The 21281-nt window shown below is 49.4% G+C and overlaps 1 protein-coding gene across 2 annotated transcripts in view; it reads left to right on the forward strand.

Annotated features, from left to right (window-relative positions):
• LOC144801703 (E3 ubiquitin-protein ligase HECTD3-like) overlaps positions 1-21281 on the forward strand; it is a 507926-nt gene that overhangs the window by 217156 nt on the left and 269489 nt on the right. For both annotated transcript variants that reach the window (XM_078671764.1, XM_078671765.1), the window contains one exon: positions 6898-7080. In XM_078671764.1, the coding sequence (XP_078527890.1) occupies positions 6898-7080 (183 nt within the window). The remainder of the gene's footprint in view (positions 1-6897; positions 7081-21281) is intronic.

Raw genomic sequence — 21281 nt, forward strand, 5'->3', positions numbered from 1 at the left:
AGAAATATAAGGCCCCGGATGACAGTCCTGCATGTCTAATTGGTCAACCTAAACCGGACTCGGTCAATTCCCAAGCAGCACAAAGGAAGTCAATGAACCCTGCAGCACCTCTAACGGCACCGCCGGATAAAGAAGGCAGACGATTAGATAATGTTGGGAAGAGATTCTCTTCGATGTCTAGCCTCTTAGTTCGAGCTTCAAACGCACTTGCAATTTTGGGACAATACGACCGCCACATGTGGTGCGATCTCTCTCCTTTTATCGATCAACTTCCAGAGAGTGCCAAGATAGAAGCAAGAAAAATTCTAGAAGAGGATGAACGGTCATCAGCCGAAATCATAGATTGTGCAATGGATATTGCTACAACGGCTTTCCGGGCCTTAGTGGAATCAGCAGTCCTGAGGCGTCAGGGTTGGCTGAAATGTACCTGGTTTCGGCTGGAGGTGCAGAACAAAATTCTGGATTTACCATTTGACGGAGACATGCTATTTGGTAAGCATGTGGATGATGTCCTACAGGACATTAAAAAAGAGACCGAAACGGGGAAGTTCTTAGGCACGCTCCAATACCGAAAAGTACCTTACCGGGGAGCAAGAGGCAAGGGATTCTCTACATACAGGGAAGGCTATCAGCAACGATACTCCTCCTATTCGCAATCTTCTAATCCTCAGTATTCTCAGCGGCAAAATCAATCAGCGTCTTTCTCTCGCCAATCTTCTAGAGGTAGACAAGGGCGTCAAGGGAGGGATACCTCTAAACGCCAATAGCGGCTTCCAGGCTCTGCCTACTGTTCGTTCACCTCTTGTTTCAAAGATAGGGGGGAGGATTACAACTGTTCTCGATTGCTGGAGGATCATAACAACAGATCAGTGGGTCCTACAGATCATTCAATTTGGCCATACATTGGAATTCCAAAATGTACCACCTGCAAGAGCCCCTTGCGTCACAGAATCAAAACATCTGCAACTTCTCCGTCTCGAAGTCTCTCATCTGCTCACCAATGGAGCAATAGAACCTGTGCCACCCACTCAAAAAGGAAAAGGGTTCTATTCCAGATGTTTCCTTATTCAGAAGAAGGAAGACAAGTGGCGCCCAATCTTAGACCTGAGGGAGCTCAACACCTATCTCATAAAACTCTCCTTTCGAATGGTCTCTCTTCAGCATGTTTTGCGTCTTCTAAATCCTGGGGATTACATGGCGACTCTGGATCTCCAGGACGCATATTCCCACATTCCGATCCACCCAGCTCACAGAAAGTTTCTACGCTTCACAGTAGCCGAGAGCCACTTTCAGTTCAAAGTGCTGCCTTTCGGGCTCAGATCCGCTCCGCGGATTTTCACAAAGGTATTGGCCCCGGTAGCGGCGTTCTTAAGGAAACAAACGCGGGAGGTTTTCCCTTACCTAGACGATTGGTTAATCAAGGCTCCATCTTCTCAGACAGCGTCAAGAGCAGTCGAAACTTGCATCCATCTTTTCAAAAACCTGGGTCTATGCCTCAACAAGGACAAGTCAGTCACTGTTCCAGCCAGGAGGGTCAAGTTCCTGGGTTACATTCTGGACACAAAGAATTGCAAAGCCTTCCCCTCAGAAGAAAGGCAGAAAAAACTACTCTCCTCTGCAGTCAATATACAGAGGAGAAGATCCCTTTCAGTTCGTCTCTACAAATCTTTTCTAGGATTGATATTATCCTGCATACCATTAGTTCCGCATTGCAGACTAAGAATGCGTCCCTTGCAGGAACAACTGGATGTGCCAGATTAACTGCCTTCTTGCCTTCAGAAGGCAGCTAAAGACTCGGCTTTTCCCACGCTCTCCTTAACTTTCAGCCTGCCTCCAGCCGCCCTTCCTTTTTTGCTTTTGATGCTGCCAGCGCCAGGATGCCTCTCAAGGTGACAGCGCGCTTTACAAGTGCAATAAATAAATAAATAAATAAAATGCAATGGCGCCAGGTGGAAGGCTCTTTCGAGGAAAAGATAAAGGTCACTCCTCTCATAAGAAAAGCAGCAGGTTGGTGGGCTGTCAAGAAAAATATCTCAAGAGGTCTTTTGTTCAGGATGCTTCCATCCCCTCTGGTTCTAACCACAGATGCCTAAATGGAAGGCTGGGGCGCGGTCTTACAAGATCTCCAGGTGAGCAGTCGCTGGAATACAGAAGAGCGTCATCTTCATATAAATCTCTTGGAACTCCGAGCGATTCACTAGGCCTTGCAGGCTTTCAATCCAAGGATTCAAGACGCAACTGTGCTGGTCAGGACAGACAACACAACGGCCATGCATTACATAAACAAACAGGGAGGAACAAGATCCCTTCTCCTCTCAAAAGAGGCCTAGGAAATATGGGAATGGGTGATTCTCCACAATGTAGTACTTCCAGCGGAGCACCTACCAGGCACTCTCAACACAACAGCAGACACCCTAAGTCGTCTAAAATCTACCTGTCACGAGTGGGAATTAGATCAAGACACTCTGGAGAAAGTGTTTCGGCATTGGGGTACTCCAACGATAGATTTGTTCGCGACTGCAGAAAACAGGAAATGCCGATTCTATGCAAGCTGACATCACCATCAGGGATCGCTGGGGATTTCGCTTTCGATGTCTTGGTTAGGCGCATTTTGTTACGCCTTTCCTCCAATTCCCCTAATTCCACGGCTTCTCAGGAAGTTGAAGATGGGACCTTGCAGGATGATCTTAATAGCACTGGCGTGGCCTCACCAGTTCTCGTACACAGAACTCCTCCTACTGTCCCAAGATCATCCTTATCACCTTTGTCCCATCCCATCTCTGTTGACAATGTCCCAGGGACAGGTGGTTCATCCAGATCCGAGCTCTCTCCATTTGAAAGCCTGGCTTCTGAGTACAGAGAATTTCACTCTCTAGATATTTCTCAAGGGTGTAGAGACATTTTATCTCAAGCTTGTGCACCAAGTACGAATAAGACTTACCGTGCTAAATGGAAGCGCTTCTGCCTGTGGTGTGAACGGGAGCACATCCATCCATTCTCTTCAGCTCCTCACCATTCTATCGCTGGCTAAATCAGGCCTTTCTCATTCGTCCATCAAAGTTCATCTGGCGGCCATTTCGAGGTTCAGAAGGTCATCGGCGGGTCCATCGCTTTGGTCAGCTAGAGTTATCAAACAATTTGTGAAAGGTCTTTTCAAAGTCTTTCCGCCAGTGCGGCCGCCACCTCCGACCTGGAATCTTAATTTGGTACTGGCTCATCTAAAGAGACCTCCATTCGAGCCAATTCACTGGGCGGATCTAAAATTCTTATCATGGAAATTAGCTCTCCCCCTGGCTCTTACCTCAGCTAGGAGAGTAGGAGAGTTGCAAGCTCTCTCCATCCGGGAACCTTTTCTACAGTTTAGGAAGGACTCTATGTTTTTAAGGACCAATCCAAAATGTATACCGAAGGTCCCTTCGGATTTCCATTTGAATGAACTAGTAGTTCTCAAATCTTTTTTTCCTCGTCCTGCAACACCAGCAGAACGTTCTCTTCATTCCTTGGATGTCCAAGGATGACTCAAATTTTATCTTGATGAACAAAAGATTTTAGGAAATCATCTCAGCTATTTGTGGCTTTTAGTGCACCCTGGAAAGGACTTCCTCTCTTGCAGCAAGGCATTTCACGCTGGATTACAAGCTCAATTGATTACTGCCACAAATCGGCAGGGAAGCCACTGCAGAGACAGGTTCGAGCTCACTCCACAAGATCTGTCTCGTCTTCAGCAGCTCTCTTTGCTGGTGTCCCTATAAAGGACATTTGTAGATCGGCCACATGGAGCAGCGCCCATACCTTCACAAAACATTACTGCCTGGACTCTTTCATTAAGAGCGAAGCGGCAGTAGGACAAGCTGTACTGAGGAATCTGTTCCAATGAGAGGTGAGCTTTCCCTTCTATCCCTCCTTCCTATGATTGCACATTTTGTATCACATACGTTTTCTGCATCTACTGTTACAAGGTATATATAATTACATGAGAATATTATGCTGAAATGTTGTGATACATTGGTAAGAAAATGTTTACTGCTAGCTATTCTGATACAAAGCATGGGAATCAATGAAAGTTCCAATACTGGGGCAAGAAAACAAGTTACTCACCTGTAACTTTGGTTCCCCAGTATTGGTAACTTTCATAGATTCCCATGCGCCCACCCTCCTCCCCGGGGAAAGGTCAGCTTCAGCAACAGTGGTTACTGTTACACAACGGCTGCGAAAATCTGAGGCTCTGAGGCTCTCTCCTGAGGGTTCTATGGGGTGAGGCTGATCTGATTGGTTGTTGCAAACTTTTGGTCTCTTTTACACAAAGAGGAAAATAGGCTACAAAATGAGATGAGGCCTAGGCCTTACTTTCTCTTTTGTACATACTGCTATGGTATTTTCTATTTACAGAGGCTCCCAGGCTGACGACGGGGGAATGATACAAAGCATGGGAATCTATGAAAGTTACCAATACTGGGGAGCCAAAGTTACAGGTAAGTAACTTGTTTTCTTATGGCAAGAGCTTCTCTCTCAATGCAGGAATATTGTTGCTCAGCTTTCTTTAATGCCCTTGAGGCAAATGCAACAACCTTCTCTGCGCCTGCTTCTACTTGAGAGAGAACTGCGCCAAGACCACAAAGACTGGCATCAGTTGTGAGAACAGTTTTTTTCTAGAGTCAAAATGACCAAGAGTGGGTATCTTACCAATTACAGGTTTGACAGTGTTAAAAGCTGCATTGTATTCTTCAGACCAGGCAAATTGTGTACCCTTTTTGAGTAACATCCTAATCAATTCTACAATGGTGGCAAAACTTTTGATTAAACTTTGAATAGAACTCAGCAAGGCCAAGAAAGGACCTTACTTGTTCCTTATCAGTGGGTGCAGGAGCATTAACAATACCTTTGCTAAGTCCAACTTCGGTTAAATGCCCTCCCCCGAGATAACATGTCCCAAATATGTAACGGAAGACACAGCAATCTTACATTTCAATTTGTTCACAGTCAAACCCTTGTCATATAACCTCTGTAGCACACTCCTCCATATGTCATCATGTTCCAATTCATCTTTACCATATATTAAGATGTCATCTTGGAAAAACAAGATGTTAGACAAGTCACCTAGAATCATTTTCATAATGCGTTGAAAGCAGGCAGCTGCCGAGGCTAACCCAAATGGCATCCTTACAAAACGAAATGCCCCTAGAGGCGTTACGAAGGATGTTAAATGCTTGGAGGCCGGATGCAGGGGCACTTGGTGATATGCGGAGGAGAGATCTAGTTCACTAAAAACCCTTGTACCATCTAACATGGTGATCGATTCTGCAGTATTGGGGAGTGGTTGTCTGTCGACCCATATCCTCTTGTTCAGACTCCTCAAGTCAACACACATTCTGTTATTTTTGCCACCATCCTTGGGTGCCAAAACCACTGGGGCCAATCTCTCAGAGGATTCAATGGCATACATATTGTGATGAGGAATTCACACGTCAGCATGTAAGGCTGTTACTATGGCCTCGATAACAACAAAGATGGTGGTGCGCATGTATGCGCACATAACTTGATGACGAATTCACCCACGTCAGCAGGATGCTTGAAGATTCTGAGACGACTTCATGAGCAGCTTCACGAGCATAACGGTTCACACGCTTGAATCCCAGAATCCAACAAAATGCCAGGTAATAAAGTTGAAATATGCCGATTTACCTGTTTACATGAAAATGAAGCGATGCTCAATAATCCAGTAATCTTTGTGTACTCTCCGGTGGCCGTTAAAAAAATTCCTACAAAAACGGCATAAGTGGGTCCAAAATGGGGAGTTGGTGGTGAGCTTTTCCCCTACAAGTGTCACTCGTCACCGGTGTTAAGAGGCCACACACTGTAATGTTTAAAAGAAGTTTATTTACTCCTAGTCGCACCACCAACTTTTCCTGCCAGCCTGTCAGCTCTCCAGTCTCCAACTGCCTCACCCGAGACATTACCATGGAGACCAGAATGTACAGACACAAGCAGGTAAACATAGTACAATGAATCATTACAACAGGGTGAATGCCAACAAGTGAAAAGTAAGGTTATCCGTTAAGGTAAACAAGCCCTGCAAGAAAAGGTCCTACCAAGTGTTGGTAAGTAAAGGGTGAGCAGTTCATATTGTCAAACTAAAGCAGTATGGTTCAAAGTCGAGCTCTATCAACCTCAGCGGCGTGGGTATGGTTTCATTTCTGGAGCGACTCCCCAAGTAACAGTTTGCATGGCTTTTTATTCCTTCTTGGTACATCCAGACTGACTGACAGGGTCAATAGTGCATACCCAAGCGTTAAAGATTTCTTAACGTTTATCCAATCTTTAATCGACTTGAAACTTTTGGCTGTATATGGATATTGACTTATGAAATCAACAAGCGGGCGAAGCAGTAGATTGTGATGAACATTCATGGTTTCCTTATTTCTCAAGTTATTGCGGCCATTTCGAGTTCAGTACAGGCCAGCAAGCATTTACACATTCTGCAAAGTCATGTTAAGGGTCACAAAATGGAACCCGAGACAAAATGGATTCTGCAATATTATGAAAAGGTGGCTGAGCTGGGGTTACTTAACTTCTTGGTGAAGCATACAGGCCGTTAGAAATGCTGTGAAAGGGATTGTGCCCTGGGGCAGACTGCATTCTTAAGTTTAAAGGTCAACTACAAACTGGACAGGCTTTTTTGAAAGGCAGTGTTGAAGAGGACCTAAGACTGACTATCTTGCAGGTTGGCAGGGGCAAAATGGAATGTACTTTTAGTGGAAGGTGGGAAGAGCTAATGGTACTCTACTGCCAGGTAAAATTAAGAGCCACCTGGATTCTTCTGAAGTTTGCTCTTAACCAGCTAGAATGTAGGCTCTTGTAACTTCATGAATCTTACTCTTCTCTTCTGTTCCTCTTTAGTTCACCAAGCAGTTCCTATTATTATCTCGGTGGCGTGGTCCATTCATCAACCAGTGCCTGAAGGATTCTGAAAGCAGCTCTCCAAGCGACATGCCTCTTCTTCACATCAACCGGAGGAAGGCCATGGAGCACCGGGATAAGCCCCTGCGGGACCCCACCTACAGGAACTCAGTCTTCAACACGGTATGAAGCATCGTAAGAGAGTCTCTATGGCTTAGCTTAGCATGGGCCATCATTGGGTTGGACCCCAATGGCAGTATTACTTTAGTCACGTATATGGCAGAGGCCGCTGTGTGGACTAATGGACCTAATGATGAGAGAGGCACTCAACAGCTTTTGAAGGTGGGGTCAGTAGATCAGGCGGTGAGAGATACGCCCACCTTTGTTTGGACTAGTTGATTTCTTAGGTCACATATAAAAAAAAGGGGAAGGTCAAACAGGCTCATGGGAATGAGCCATACCTCTGTATGGGCCAGTCACCACTGAACCCTCACAAAAAGGTTCTGGGTCAGCGATTTACCTGGCCAGTCTTGACATGGTACACAGTCATGTACATTTACCCATCTTGAGAGTATCCCCAGTTAAACGGCACGTGTCTGTTGTTGTTAGTAGCAGAAACATAAACAAACACAACAACGAGCGAGGAATAAATAGAGAACATCAATGTACATCAACTTTGGTTACGCTTTCCCCTTGCTCCTCCCCCAAATGCACCATCTTTTAGGAGATAACTCAATATGTCCCTTATTGCCACCCTTGAGTGTGCATGATCTATCTATGACCAACTGTGTGATCAGGGACACAAGGACCACTGCATGTGGTGAACCCCTACGTTTTTGGCAACCTTTGTAGAGACTGAGGATGACCTGCCCATGTACTGGTTCTCCAGCCCTCCACACACATATGCATGCTTCTCATGCAGCCTGAGCACAGTTTCCAGGTGAGTCAATTTAGTTCATCTTGATTTGCCAGTAAAACCACATAGTATGATAAAAAGTTAGATTATAAGACCCAGGCCGCCACTATGAAAAGCCCGATAAACAGTTCTGACACTTGGAAAAATTACATGGGATGAGGGACAACATGAAAAATTGCTGGTTTGCTTTGGGATGCAGCTTGAAAACCCAAAGCTCACAGTCTGAGCATCAGGGATACAGCTTTAATGATGGGAAATCACTATTCTCCAGTATTGAGGTGTCTTTCATAGATTCACATGCCTGAATCATTCCCCGTTGTCGGAGTGGGAGTCCCACGGTACATAAAAAAGCAATAATATGCACATAATAACCAAAAAACCTTGGTAATAAGCAACCAGGAAGTAAAGTAGCCCTAATCTACAAGAGAAAAAACTTCCACACTGTGAAGGGAGTCTCCCTGAGCTCTGCTCAGTACTTCACTTTTTAGTATTACATATGTTTATTGGGGGTACAACAGGTGGTGATACATATTGGTAGTTCCAAAATGACAAAACTGTTTGGGCGCAGACCCACCATACAGTGTTGAGGATTGCCCAAAAACCTGACCACCTGATGAGAATGCGAACTAATACACAGCAAGCCGCCTACAACCCAACCTGGGCCGGCCGCGTCATTAACCTAAGGTGGTTGGTGCGTTTCCCTGATGCATAGCTTTCCCCCCTTCCACTGAGAGGCCAGAGTACTTGATGGCCTGCGTCACCGTCGTTGAAAGTCTGGAGCCACGTCTGCAAGCTCTGGTAACTGTCATTATTGCTTGCTCGTCACCTGAGGCCCCCCGTCCTTAAGAGTTCAAAAACTAATGCAACACCAAACAGGCAAGTAAAGGTAGGGCGGGCCTGTCATAAACAATCGCAATGTCTCTCAAACCCCAAACCCTCATCCCCCTTCCCTAACTCGCCCATCCCCCCCAAAACACCCTCCAAAACACCCTCCCCACCCCCCACCCCCAGGGTCCATGGTTCCTTTGTGTTCCGGCCGGGGGCCCACAAAGTCAGTGATGGTAGATCACTGAGAGTTTGGTGTCGTGTCGGTATCCGTCAATCTCAAAAGCCGGAGGTACTTGGGACAGGTTACCTCCGTGAACTCAGACGCCAATAAGGACAAGAATGGTTTCCACAGTTCCGCATAGCGCGCTCCCTCCCCCGCTCTTGATAGGGACAGTTTCTCCATCCCCAGAACCATCCACAAACGATGTAGCCATCCCAGGTGTGTGGGGACATGCTTGGATCGCCAATGTGCCACAATATTCTGCACAGCCGATCCAGGTGCGATCGCAATCAATCGACCTCTCCGTGATTTCAGTGGATACGTCAGCGCGTTAGGTAACCCCAGGATCACGTATGCAGGGAAGCGTGGGATGTCTGTTTCGAAGTGTGTGTCTATCTCCTGCAAAATCAGATTCCAGTATTCCTGTAGAAGTGGGCAGTCCCAGAGTATATGTGTCAGTGTGCCAATCTGGCCACAACCGCGCCAGCACAGGGGGTCTTGCTTGCTGTCCATTTCGTACAGTTGTTCGGGGGTGTAATACCAGTAGAATGCAATTTTCGTAAGTGTGTCTGTGAGCCCCATGTGGTAGGCTGAGTGTCGCGCCCTGTAATAGACTCCCTCCCACTCTTTGTGCGTCAGAGTTCTCCCCAGCTCCCTCTCCCAGCGCGTTCTGCCCGCGTTATATGTGTATTGGTATTTCTGCATCAGCATCTTATAGAGGTCTGTGATTAAGTGTTTGTCTGTGTCACGGGAGATGAGCCAAATGCTCAAATTTGGTCAGGTGTCTATCCGCCATCGGCCTCACTGTGGTGCCTAGTGCCCAATGCCTCACCTGCAGGTAGCGGAGCCTTTCCGTCTCCGGCAAACCAAATTCTTGTCGGAATTGCTGGAAGGGAATCACCCCTTCCGAGTCGTAGACATGATGGAGAGCCCGGCAGCCGGCCGGCTTCCAACGCGCAAACGCCTTCTCATCCAGCCCTGGGTGAAACTCCAGATTCCCTATGATGGGTGTAAGGGGGAGGGGTGGGTGGTAAACTCCTGACTAATCCCCACGCGATCCCAAATTTCTAGGGGAACCCGTGTGATGAGGGAGGCATAGAGGTTGGGAGGCCTATATTCCCGTCTCATGAAGGGGATTTCCTGCAAAGTCCGTCCCGCTACAGCCTGATTTTGAAACAACCAATGTTTCCCTGACTCCCACCTGACCCATTCCACTAGAAAGCGGAGTTGGGTTGCCTGAAAATATGTCGCAAGGTCTGGTATCCCGATTCCGCCCTGTTCTGGCGCCAGCATGGCGATCTGGCGTTTCAGACGAGGTTTCCGCCCATTCCAAATGAACTGGGACAAGTCGGACTGTGCTTGTTTGATCCAACCTCAAGGTGGTGCAAGAGGGATTGTTCGAAAAAGGTACAGGATTTGGGGGAGGATTGTCATCTTTACTGCAGCCACCCTACCCAGCCAGGGCAGCGGATAATATTTCCATCTGCCCAGCTCGTTTCTGATCTTCTGTCGCAGCTTGGTGTAGTTAACATCTACTGATTCCTGAAGGGAGGGTGCTAATTGGATCCCCAAGTAAGGGACCGTGTCCGACGTCCACAGTATGGGGAACAGAGCCTGTAGGTGAGTGCGAGTAGAGGGGTCCAGAGAGATATCAAGGGCCACCGATTTTGTCATATTGACCTTAAAGCCAGAGACACTGCCGAACCTTTCTAGGACCGCTATGCACGCCGGTAGCGAGCTCCGGGGTTTAGCGAGGGAAATCAGCACATCGTCGGCATATAGGCTAACGGTGTGGACGCTGCCTCCAAACTTGATACCCTGTATCTCCGAATCGGAGCGCAGGAGGTGTGCAAGAGGCTCCATATACAGAGCGAACAAAAGAGGGGATAATGGACACCCCTGCCTGGTGCCACGTTCGATGTCGAATCGGGGGGACGTGCACCCATTGACACGGACCGCCGCTGTCGGGAATCTGTAGCAATTAAACACTCTATTACGGAATTTAGGCCCTATCCCTGCTTTGAGTAATACCTTCTCTAAGTAGGGCCAGTGTACCCTATCAAAGCCTTTTCGGCATCAATGGTCTCCTTCCGTTCGTGCGGCTTTTTCTAGGAGGTGAAAGGCCCGTTTCGTATTATCCGTGGCCTGGCGTTCCGGAATAAATCCGGATTGGTCCGGATCAATCAACCCCCCCAAATACGGTCACAGTCTGGAGGCGAGGACCCCTGTATATAGCTTGAGGTCCACGTTTGAGAGATAGGTCTATATGCTCCGCACTCAACCGGGTCCTTACCTGGCTTAGGTATCACTGCGATGGATGCCTCCAACAGGTCCCTATGAATCGCTCCCTCCTCAGCGAAGGAGGTGAAGAGTCGAGCGAGTAGGGGGGTTATTTGGCAACAGAATGTTTTGTAAAAACTCACCGGAAAACCGTCTGGGCCCGGGGCTTTTCCTGATTTGAGCCGGGAGATGGCCGATATCACCCCTCCGGCCGAATGTCTTTTTCAAGGCAGTCTATCTGTTCCTGCGTCAGCTTCGGCAGGGGGACACTCGCCAAGAACCCAGACTCCGCTTCCGGGCTGGTGGGGTCAGCTTTGTACAAGTCCGCGTAGAACGAACTGAAGGCCTCTGCTATGTCTTGATTCCGGTCTACTGTGACGCCATCACCCCGTCGTATCTCCCTGACTTCTCTACGCTGCGTGACTTCGCGAAGTTTGTGCGCCAGCAAGTGCCCACACCTGTCTCCGCCTGTATAGTAAGCGTGGCGCAACCGCAACGCTGCGTACTCCGCTCTGTCGAGGTCGAGCGCTGCGAGCTGTTGTCTGACCGCTTTTAACTGCCGCCAGATTCTCGGAGCCCCCGTTCTCCGGTGCATCTGCTCCAACTCTCTAGTTTGCCGCGTTAGTTTCTCCCTCTTAGCTTGACGTTCTGCGTTTTCAGCCGCGGAAAGTGAAATGAATTCCCTCCTAAGAACTGCCTTCAGTGCGGACCATTGTGAGGAGAGAGTGGTGTCCGTATTGCTGTTATGTGCTAGATAATCAGTGATCGCGCTGCGGATTTTGGTGACCACCGCTTTCCGTTGTAGGAGTGAGTCTCGGAGGCGCCAAACTCTGTGGACGTTGGGTGTCAGGCATGGAAAGGACGGTTCGGACAGGGCCATGATCAGAGAGCGAAGCGGTGTCAATGACGGCACTAATAGCAAGTGACTTAGTGGCGTTGGACACTAGTAAATAGTCGAGTCGGGCATACGTCTGGTGTGCCGCCGAGAAGTATGTATAGTCCCTCTCACCAGGGTGCAGCTCACGCCACAGGTCCGTGAGCCCCAAGTCACGTAGTCTATCTTTGCCCGCTGCAGAGAGTGCCCCCACCTGTGTAGTGTGCTGGCAGGATCTGTCTAACGTGTTGTCGAAGACTAAATTTAGGTCCCCGCCCAGAACTATGTGATGATCAGTGGTGTCAGTTATGTCTGTGAGCGCCCTATGGAGAAATTGTTCCTGACCCTCATTGGGCCCATACACCGAACCTATCGTGAGTGTCCTGTCGCCCACCGCAAATCTGTAGACCAGCAGGCGCCCCCTGATTTCGGCAAGCTTCCCCAACACCTTGCCTCTGAACTTTTGTGCAACTAAAATCGCAACTCCTGCTTTCTTGTCTGGGCCTGAGGAGAAAAATTGGTGAGGGAACTTACAGAATCTCAACCTATGACAGTCTTTGGTTACAAGGTGTGTTTCTTGTAGTAGGCATATATCCGCTCCGGCTGTTCTAGGTGGAGCAGGACTGCTTTGCGTTTAGTGGGGTTATTGAGGCCGTGGACATTCAGTGTGAGGATAGACAATTCATCGCCCTTCATCTAAAAGGTCTACTCCACTCCCCGCCTCTGGTATAGCCCCGGAGCGACCAGTCCCGTGAGCGACCCGCCTGCCTCCTTCTCGTGAACCCACCTGCCTGTCCCAGCGTCTTCCCCGCTAAGAATCGAACCATGGACCAATTACCCTCCCCAACCCCAACTCCTTACCCCCCCCCAAAACAACTGTAAGTGGTCAATGTCTCTCATCCAGGGATGAAAAGTAGAGAGAAGGGTAAATGTAAGGTAGTCTTACTAGTATGTCCGGGAATGCCTTCCCGCCAACGGCCATGCGGCCAGAGCGAACCACCATGCCGGTAGGCGACTGCGTGTCTCTCATCCCGTGGAACCGGCGCCGCTGTCTGTTGCCACTGCTTCTACCGCGGCTCGCTGACCTGCCTCGATTTCTGTGGCAGGGGGTTTCTTTACACGTTTCCGCCGTCTCTGATGGCTCCACTGCGATGTCTTTCCATCTGTGTTTGGCGCAGAGCCCTGGGTCTCGGCCTCGTCTTCGGGTTTCTCGATTCCCAACAGCGTGCAGGCCTCTGAGACCGAGCGAAGCTGATATTGTTTGTTCTCCAGCCGGAAGACGAGGCGAAAGGGGTGGCCCCAGCTATATGGAATGTTTTTCTGCTGTAGCTCGTGACGGGTTTGAAGAGCCGACGCTTATGGAGCGTGAGTGCTGCCAAGTCCTGAAATAGCAGCGGGGATGTACCTTGGAACGCTATTGGGTGTTTCTGGCGCGCTTTCTGTAGGATCTCTTCTTTGGTACGATAGTCCTGTACCCACACCAGCATGTCCGAGGGGGGTGCTGTCCCCGCGCAGGGCGGACCGACCCTGTGAGCTCTGTCCAGCTGTAGAGGAGAGTCCAGCGGTCGCCCCAGCACGTGGTTGAAAAGTTCCTTAGCGTAGCGAAACACATCTTGGGTGGCATCGGAAGTGGCTACATTGCGAATGTGAATGTTATGGCGCCTAGAGCGATTTTCTAAGTCCTCCAAATGAAGCTGTAGATCTACCTGCTGGTCGTGTAGCCGGATAATCTCCTGTTGCTGGGCCGCCAGTTCCGTGTCCCTGTCGTCGCTCTTGGTTTCCAAGTCTGCCACCCTCTCCCCTGTACCGTCCATCTCGCGCCGCACCTCGGATTTCACTGGCGAACTCCGTCTTAAAAATCTGGATGTCGTCTCGTAGGGACGCAAAGAGGGACTCCAAAAAGGCCTTTGTGATGGGTTCCGTCCCAGTATCAGAGGCCTGGTCCATCTTTGTCGGTGCAGGGGCCCCCGCGTCCTTCTGGGGGGGGTCAGGTTTTTCGCGAACAGCTCCTTCACCGCTTTGCCCCTGGGAGGCCTGGCCGTCGACATCCCGCTTCTCGGGCGTCCCCGCCACCCGGTGCTACAATCTCTGCGAGTGCCCCAGGTGAATGCAGACCTGCACCGTGGTCCTGATTTGGCGCCCGCTTCCTACGGGACGGCGCAACTCTTCTGGTCGTCCCTTGCGAGAGCACCCTCGCCGCGTCTCGGCCTATGTGCTCGATTGGTCTCGATGCGGGCTGGGTCCCCTGAATAGCGCGGCTGGGCTTCACGTCCCCTCCGATACCCGGCTGCTGCCTCCGGTGTCTGTGGGGGTCACTGTAGTGCCGCGATGCACCCACTTCCAATGTCGGGGAAATCTCCTGTCACTGTCTCGTGGCAGTCGCCTCTTGACGTGAAGAAAGGAAGGTCGCCTTGGCTAGGCCCGGCTCCGCATGCCGCCACCCGGCAGTCCCCGCTAACTTTGGCTTCTACTAAGGGGGGACAAAGCCTGCCATGCCCCCGGCGAGGGCGATTCAAGTTGAGGGGTTGTAAGTCTCACCGGGCCGATATGCCCGCCGAGGGGGTCCGCCACCCCGGTACTCCAAACGCCGCCCCCACTCGGGACCTGCAACAGCGCCGCTTGCGGTGCCCAGGGTCGGCTCTCACCTCCGGCCTCTTCTCCTGCGGCACGCCTCCATCGTCTTCTGGGCCCCGCGGCGTCCCTGCACTGCTCCGCCGCCTGTCGGGCCGACTGCCCGCCCCCGTCGTCTATCCGGAGACCGCTGCAGGCGCCGCGGGTCCCGGTGCTGCGTCCAAGTGCTTGCGGGAGGCACTTGCCTCAGGCCGCGCTGGTTCGCCACGGCAGGGCCTCTCCCCTCGGCCGCGTCCTCCGCACCACGTCGGCCTCGTTTCCAGGTCGGAAGGGGAAGGGGTGCCTCGCGCCTCGGGCCCGCGGTTGACCCGCGCCGTCGCTAGCAGTGCCTTCTGCAACGCTCACCGGGTCCGCTCTGCTATGTGGTCGGTTCCGACAGCCCTGAGCCCAGACTGCAGATGCAGAAGGCGCCGGAACCGGTGCTGAAACAGGGCCGTTGGCAGGAGCTGTGGCGATACACGTCCCCTCACTCCGCCATCTTGACCACGCCCCCAGTTCTTCACTTTTTGTCTGGATTTCACCTCCTTTTAGGATGTCATCTACTAAAAAATCTCTCTTCAGGCCTTGTGAATCTTGTGGGAAGCTCTGGCTTTTTTCAGAAGATCCCCACAAAAAAGTACATCTACTGACTTTATCCAGATCATGAGGTGAGAGATTGTAAGATTTGCAGGACCTTCCCTCAGAAGACCCTGAGAGATAGGGAAGGACGCCTACTTCTGTGGCTACAGAAGATTAAAGACCAGGATAACCCTTTATCTGAAGTGGGAAGTGTGGCCTCAGGTACATCTGTATCCTCCAGAAAGAGGATGGCTGAGGAAGACTTATCTTCTCCTGGGACTAAGTTGTTGAGAAAAGTTCAACCCTCCAAGGGTTCTAGCTTGCCTTCTACAAAAAAGGCTTCTCCACATTCTAGATCTACACCTGTTTCGCCCCATAAAAATACTGGAAAGTCTCTGGCGTCTAAAAGGCTTCCTGAGAAGGATTTTCCTGAGAAGAAGACCCCGTCGACGGCTCATCCGTCGACGATTATCATCGTCGATGCTACTTCAACGTCGACAGTCACCTTCTCGTCGCCGAGGCCCAAAATGATAATGTCGTCAGCCTCCTCTCCGTCGACGCTGGTCTCTATTGCAGTTATACCCATCTCGTCGACGAAGGTAAAGCCATCTCTCGTCGACGCTCCGTCGTCGGCGACGAAGGGAAAAAAAGATCCCGTCGACGTAGACCACCTCGGCAGCGGCTACATCGACGACGAAAACTACCCCGCCTTGTCGTCGATGGCCCCACCATCGACGAAGACTACCTCGTCGTCGACGGCCACATCGTCGACGAAGATTGCCTCGTCGAAGACATCGTCAACAAAGGTTGCCTCGTTGTCTAAGACATCGTTGACGAAGATTGCACCATCTACGAAGTCAACTGTCTCGTCGGCGGTAAATGTAATGTAATGTATGTATACTTGTAAAGCGCACTGTTACCTCGTTACGTGGTGTCCTGGCGCTGTATACCGCTGGGGAACCCGTCCTGGCTTTCCCTGTGAGAGGGCACCCCAAGGTGAAGCCAGGCATCCCCGGCTTTGCTGGGGCCGTTGTGGAGATTAAGCAAGCTATTGCCCAGAGTTGCAGAGTGGGACCCATGGTTAGCGTAGGCACCTAAGCGAGAATTATCGAGTCCGCGGACATTGACCCAAGACCCTGCCGCGTCGGGAATTGAACCCTGGTCCTGGGCCGACCTCTGCTTCAGGGTCTGCCGCTTCTAACCGGTGAGCCACACTTCTCCACCGGCGGTCACTATCCTAACACCATCTCCATCGACGACGGCACCGTCAACGGCAAAACCGTCGACTCCTCTTCTGTCATCTTGCACAGAATTGCAAGTTTGGTCCGCCACACCATCTACGGTCTCCTTTGCCCTGCCGGCTACGACCGCTTCTTTGCTAGAAAGACGTGGCTCTTCATTGTAAGCTCTTTCGCCACTTAAATTACCTGACCAATTGCTAGATTCTGATGACGACAAGGAGCAATCAGATGTAGACGACAGATTCTGCACTGCTAGAAGTCCGTCAGAATTGCTCATTAAATATCAGGATGAAGATCAGGACGAAGAACCGTTCGCTGAGCCTGTAGATCAAGCTCCTGCCATGGTGCCCACAGCACAGATGCCTTTGGCACTTCTCAATTACTTACAATACATGTTGGACGACTACTATCGCCGTTTTCCCTCCATCTGAATCGGCAGAGTCTCTCCCATCAACGCCCATGCCTCAGGCCTCTGCATCTTCCTTAAGATCTCCAAGACCACCTTCTCCAGCACCATCTCACCATTCTCAGGATGCTAACACCACAGACGAGGACAGAGAGGAAGGCGAGGTGAATGACAAATCTGTTCTGTCGGAGTAGGATGAGTACCAAATTCAGACGCCATCACCATCTGCTCCAGCTACGGCTGACTCTCCTCCATTAGACATCGGAGGTTTGCCATCTCCTGATGACGAGAGCTACAAAGAGATTTCTAATACCGATGGAGACAAAGATAGATGATTGCTTTTGTTATGATTTTAAAGATCAACCACAAAGGCATGTGAAAACCATTCCCATCATTGATTTCATCTGGAAGGAAGGATTAAAGATTATGGCAACACCCAATTTTCTTCCTGCTGTCTTGTCCCGGTTGGACAAGAAGTATAAGGCACCTGGCAACTCACCTGCATGCCTCATAGGACAGCCTAAAGCTGATTCGGTCGTTGCCCAAGCGGCAAAAAGGTGGGCCAGGAACCCCTCTTCTTCTATATCTGCTCCACCACACAGAGATAGCAGACAATTGGATTCCATTGGGAAAAAGTCTCCACTATGGCGGCAACAACTGTACGTGCCGCGAACTTGCTAGCGATATTAGGGAGATATGACAGGCAAATGTGGTCCGACATCTCCCCTACGTTGAAATGCTACCAGAACCTACGAAATCTGAGGCAAGGAAAATATTGCGAGAAGGAGAAGTTACTTCTGCGGAAATGATCGACGCGATAGTAGATGTAGCGTCTACAGGATTCAGGCAGCTAGCAGGTGCAGCAGTGCTAAGAAGGCAGGGTTGGTTAAAATCAACATCTTTTCGCCAGGAAGTCCAAGCAAAAATAATCGACATGCCATTTGATGGCGAGTATCTCTTTGGCCAGCATGTCGACGAGCCCCTTCAGGCTATCAATAAGGACACGGAAACGGCAAGATCTTTGGGTAGCCTTCAGTTTCGTAAGTCGTTCTTTCGAGGTGCTAATGGGCGTGGATCCTTTTCCAATAGAGGAAGCTACAATCAACAGAGGTCATACCAAACCTCTCAAAGTAATCAGAGATACCAGCCCTAAAAGCAACAGTCTTACAGACAGCGAGGTAACTCTTACTCAGGAAGAAAGCCTACCTCTGGCCACCTGTCACCATCTCTGCCCTCCCCCCAGTCAAAGGTTGGAGGAAAAATTTCCCAATTCTACTCAAACTGGTCCGCAGTTACTACAGACAAGTGGGTCCTGGACATAGTGGCCAGAGGCCACAATTTGGAATTCATCAAGATCCCTCCAAACTCTCCTCCCAAGGGCACACCTCCAGCTCATATCAAAGAGCTGTTTACCAAAATAAATTTGATGATACGGAAGGTAGCGATCGAAAAGGTCATTTGTTTGCAAAGAGGAACAGGTTTTTACTCGAGATTTTTCCCCATACGGAAAAAATCGGGAGAATGGTGCCCCATCCTCGACCTGCACGTCCTCAACAAATACCTGAAAAAGCTGTCCTTCCGGATGTTAACACTTCAAGAAATCCTCCAGCTTCTTTCGGTAGGGGATCACATGGCCACCCTCGACCTTCAGGATGCTTATTTTCATGTGCCGATCCTCCCCAGAAACAGAAAATTCTTACGGTTCAGAGTGACTGGCAGGGACTTTCAGTTCAGAGTCCTTCCCTTTGGACTTCGGTCAGCACCCCATGTTCTCACAAAAGTCACACCTTCGCTTAGAGGGCATTCAAATCTTCCCATACTTGGACGACTGCCTTATCAAGGCGAATTCTTTTACAAAGGCAAACGCACACGTTCAAAGATGTCTATCGCTATTCCAATCTCTGGGCCTCTCCATCAACTTCGACAAATCTCATCTCATTCCGTCACAAAGAAAGACCTTCCTGGGAGCCAAGCTGGACACCCAACTCACTCAGGCTTTCGTCTCAAAAGAGAGACAACACAAGATCTGCAAGCTAGTTCGCCTATTGCAAGAAAAAGAGTATGTTTCAGTTCGACTGTTCAAATCTTCCTTGGGGATGATTTTATCCTGCACTCCTCTGATACCCAACCGCTGTCTCAGAATGAGGCCTTTGCAAGAAGAACTCAACCTCCAATGGTTGCAGGTTTCAGGGTCGTTTGACGACGTCATTCTCATAACTCCTTGGATGCGAGAAGCCTTTCTCTGTTGGGCTCGGATGAAGAATTTGCAAGCAGGATGTGCATTCCTGACGGAAGTACCAAACTTCACCATCACCACGGATGCTTGTCTCGAAGGATGGGGAGCACACCTTCAGGGAATGACGGTCAACGGAAAGTGGAATGTACAGCAAAAGAAGTGGCCCATCAACCTCCTGGAGCTGCGAGCCATTTTCTTGGCCTTGAAGTCCTTTCCAACAGTCATCCAAGGGGCTTCGGTTCTAATTCGGACAGACAACACAACAAGTATGCATTACTTAAACAAACAGGGCAGTACAAAGTCGGCTCTGCTCTCTCAACAAGCCTAGGAGATCTGGGACTGGGCACTGAGTCAAAAGATCAACATTTCAGCTGTCCATGTTCCAGGGATCTCCAATGCTCTAGTGGATTCCCTCAGCAGATCTTCAATATCCAATCACGAATGGGAGATGCATCAACGTTCGTTGGACCGAGTTTTCCGGGAGTGGGGCCATCCTGATCTGGACCTGTTTGCAACCAGCCAGAACCGCAAATGCCCACACTTCGCAAGCTGGCTTCCCCACAAGGACTCATGCGGGAATGCGCTTTCAATTAACTGGTCACATATATATATGCCTACGCCTTTCCTCCGATTCCGTTGGTTCCCAGAGTCAACCGCAAGATGAAGAAACGCCTTATCGCCTCATTCTCATTGCTCCCAGATGGCCTCGCCTATACTGGTTCACCAAACTTCTCCTCCTTTCGAAGAGCGATCCCATTCAGTTTCCACCAATACCGAACCTTCTGTCCATTCAGAAGGGTCAGATCTGTCACCCTGACCTAGCATCCTTGAGATTAGCAGCTTGGCTCCTCAACACCTTGAATTCGCACACTTAGATATTCCTGCGGACTGTCAATAAGTTTTAGCCAATGCTCGGGCACCAGCCACGATTAAGACATACAAACTCAAATGGAAAAGATTTTGCATTTGGTGTCAATCTGCCAATTTCCATCCAATTCATGCCAAACCAGAACAGATCTTACTGTTATTTCTTCAATTGGCAAAATCAGGTTTATCTCATTCCACATTGAAAGTGTTTTTGGCAGCTATCTCAAGGTTCCGTCAGGATGGTTCTAGCTCTCTCTACTCTACTAGAGTTATTCAGCAATTCTTTAAAGGACTATTTCATATGTTCCCCCTATTCGGCGTCCACCTCCATCCTGGCCTTTCTTGGAAGGTATCTCTGCTGTTGGCGCTGACATCAGCAAGGAGGGTCAGCGACATTCAAGCATTCATGATTAAGTCACCTTTTCTACAGTTCACTTCAAATTCAGTGGTGCTTTGTACCAATCCCAGCTTCATGCCTAAGGTACCTACGGATTTTCACCTTAATTAACCGATAATTTTGAAAACTTTCTTTCCAAATCCGCAAACAGCTGCTGAAAGAGCCTTGCATTCCCTTGACATCAGGAGATGTCTCAAGTTCTATCGTCAACGAACTACAACAATTCGGAAATCAGATCAACTATTTGTAGCATATGGAAGATTACGTCAAGGGTTACTCTGTATCCAAGCATACCATAGCTCGTTGGATGTCCGCGGCGATTAGTCTGTGTCATCAGCAGACGGGAAGACCTTTACACACCATGCCGAGGGCGCATTCTACGAGAGCGATCTCCTCATCTACCGCTCTCTTTGCTGGTGTGCCTCTTCATCAGATCTTCAGAGAGGCAACCTGGTCCAGCAGACACACTTTTACCAAACATTACTGTTTGAACGCTTCAAGTCATGCAGATACGTCAGTGGGAAGAGCTGTTCTCCGCAATCTTTTTAAATAAGGTGAGCCTCTGTTCTCCCTCCTCCAATATGCTCTTTTTAGACGCTTATTTACATACTGTTTATATATCCTAATCTGTTATGCATATGTAAGCACTAATGTATTTATATACGTTTATGATATTACTGATACTTCATTATTATACATGTGTATTTATATATATATATATACTGTGATACAAAGAGCTTCTAACGAGCATTATGGTACTGTTATCTACTCTGATTCAGGCATGTGAATCTATGAAAGACACCACAATACTGGAGAAGACTGGTGCTATGTAAATCGCTCTGGTACCCGATACCTTCGGGTCAAGTTTGCGCTATATAAAACTCCGTAAAATCACAAAACTGAGGTTCATTTGGACACGAAGTCCACTCA

This window comes from Lissotriton helveticus, chromosome 1_2, assembly GCF_964261635.1.
Source record: "Lissotriton helveticus chromosome 1_2, aLisHel1.1, whole genome shotgun sequence".
NCBI classification, from domain to species: domain Eukaryota; kingdom Metazoa; phylum Chordata; class Amphibia; order Caudata; family Salamandridae; genus Lissotriton; species Lissotriton helveticus.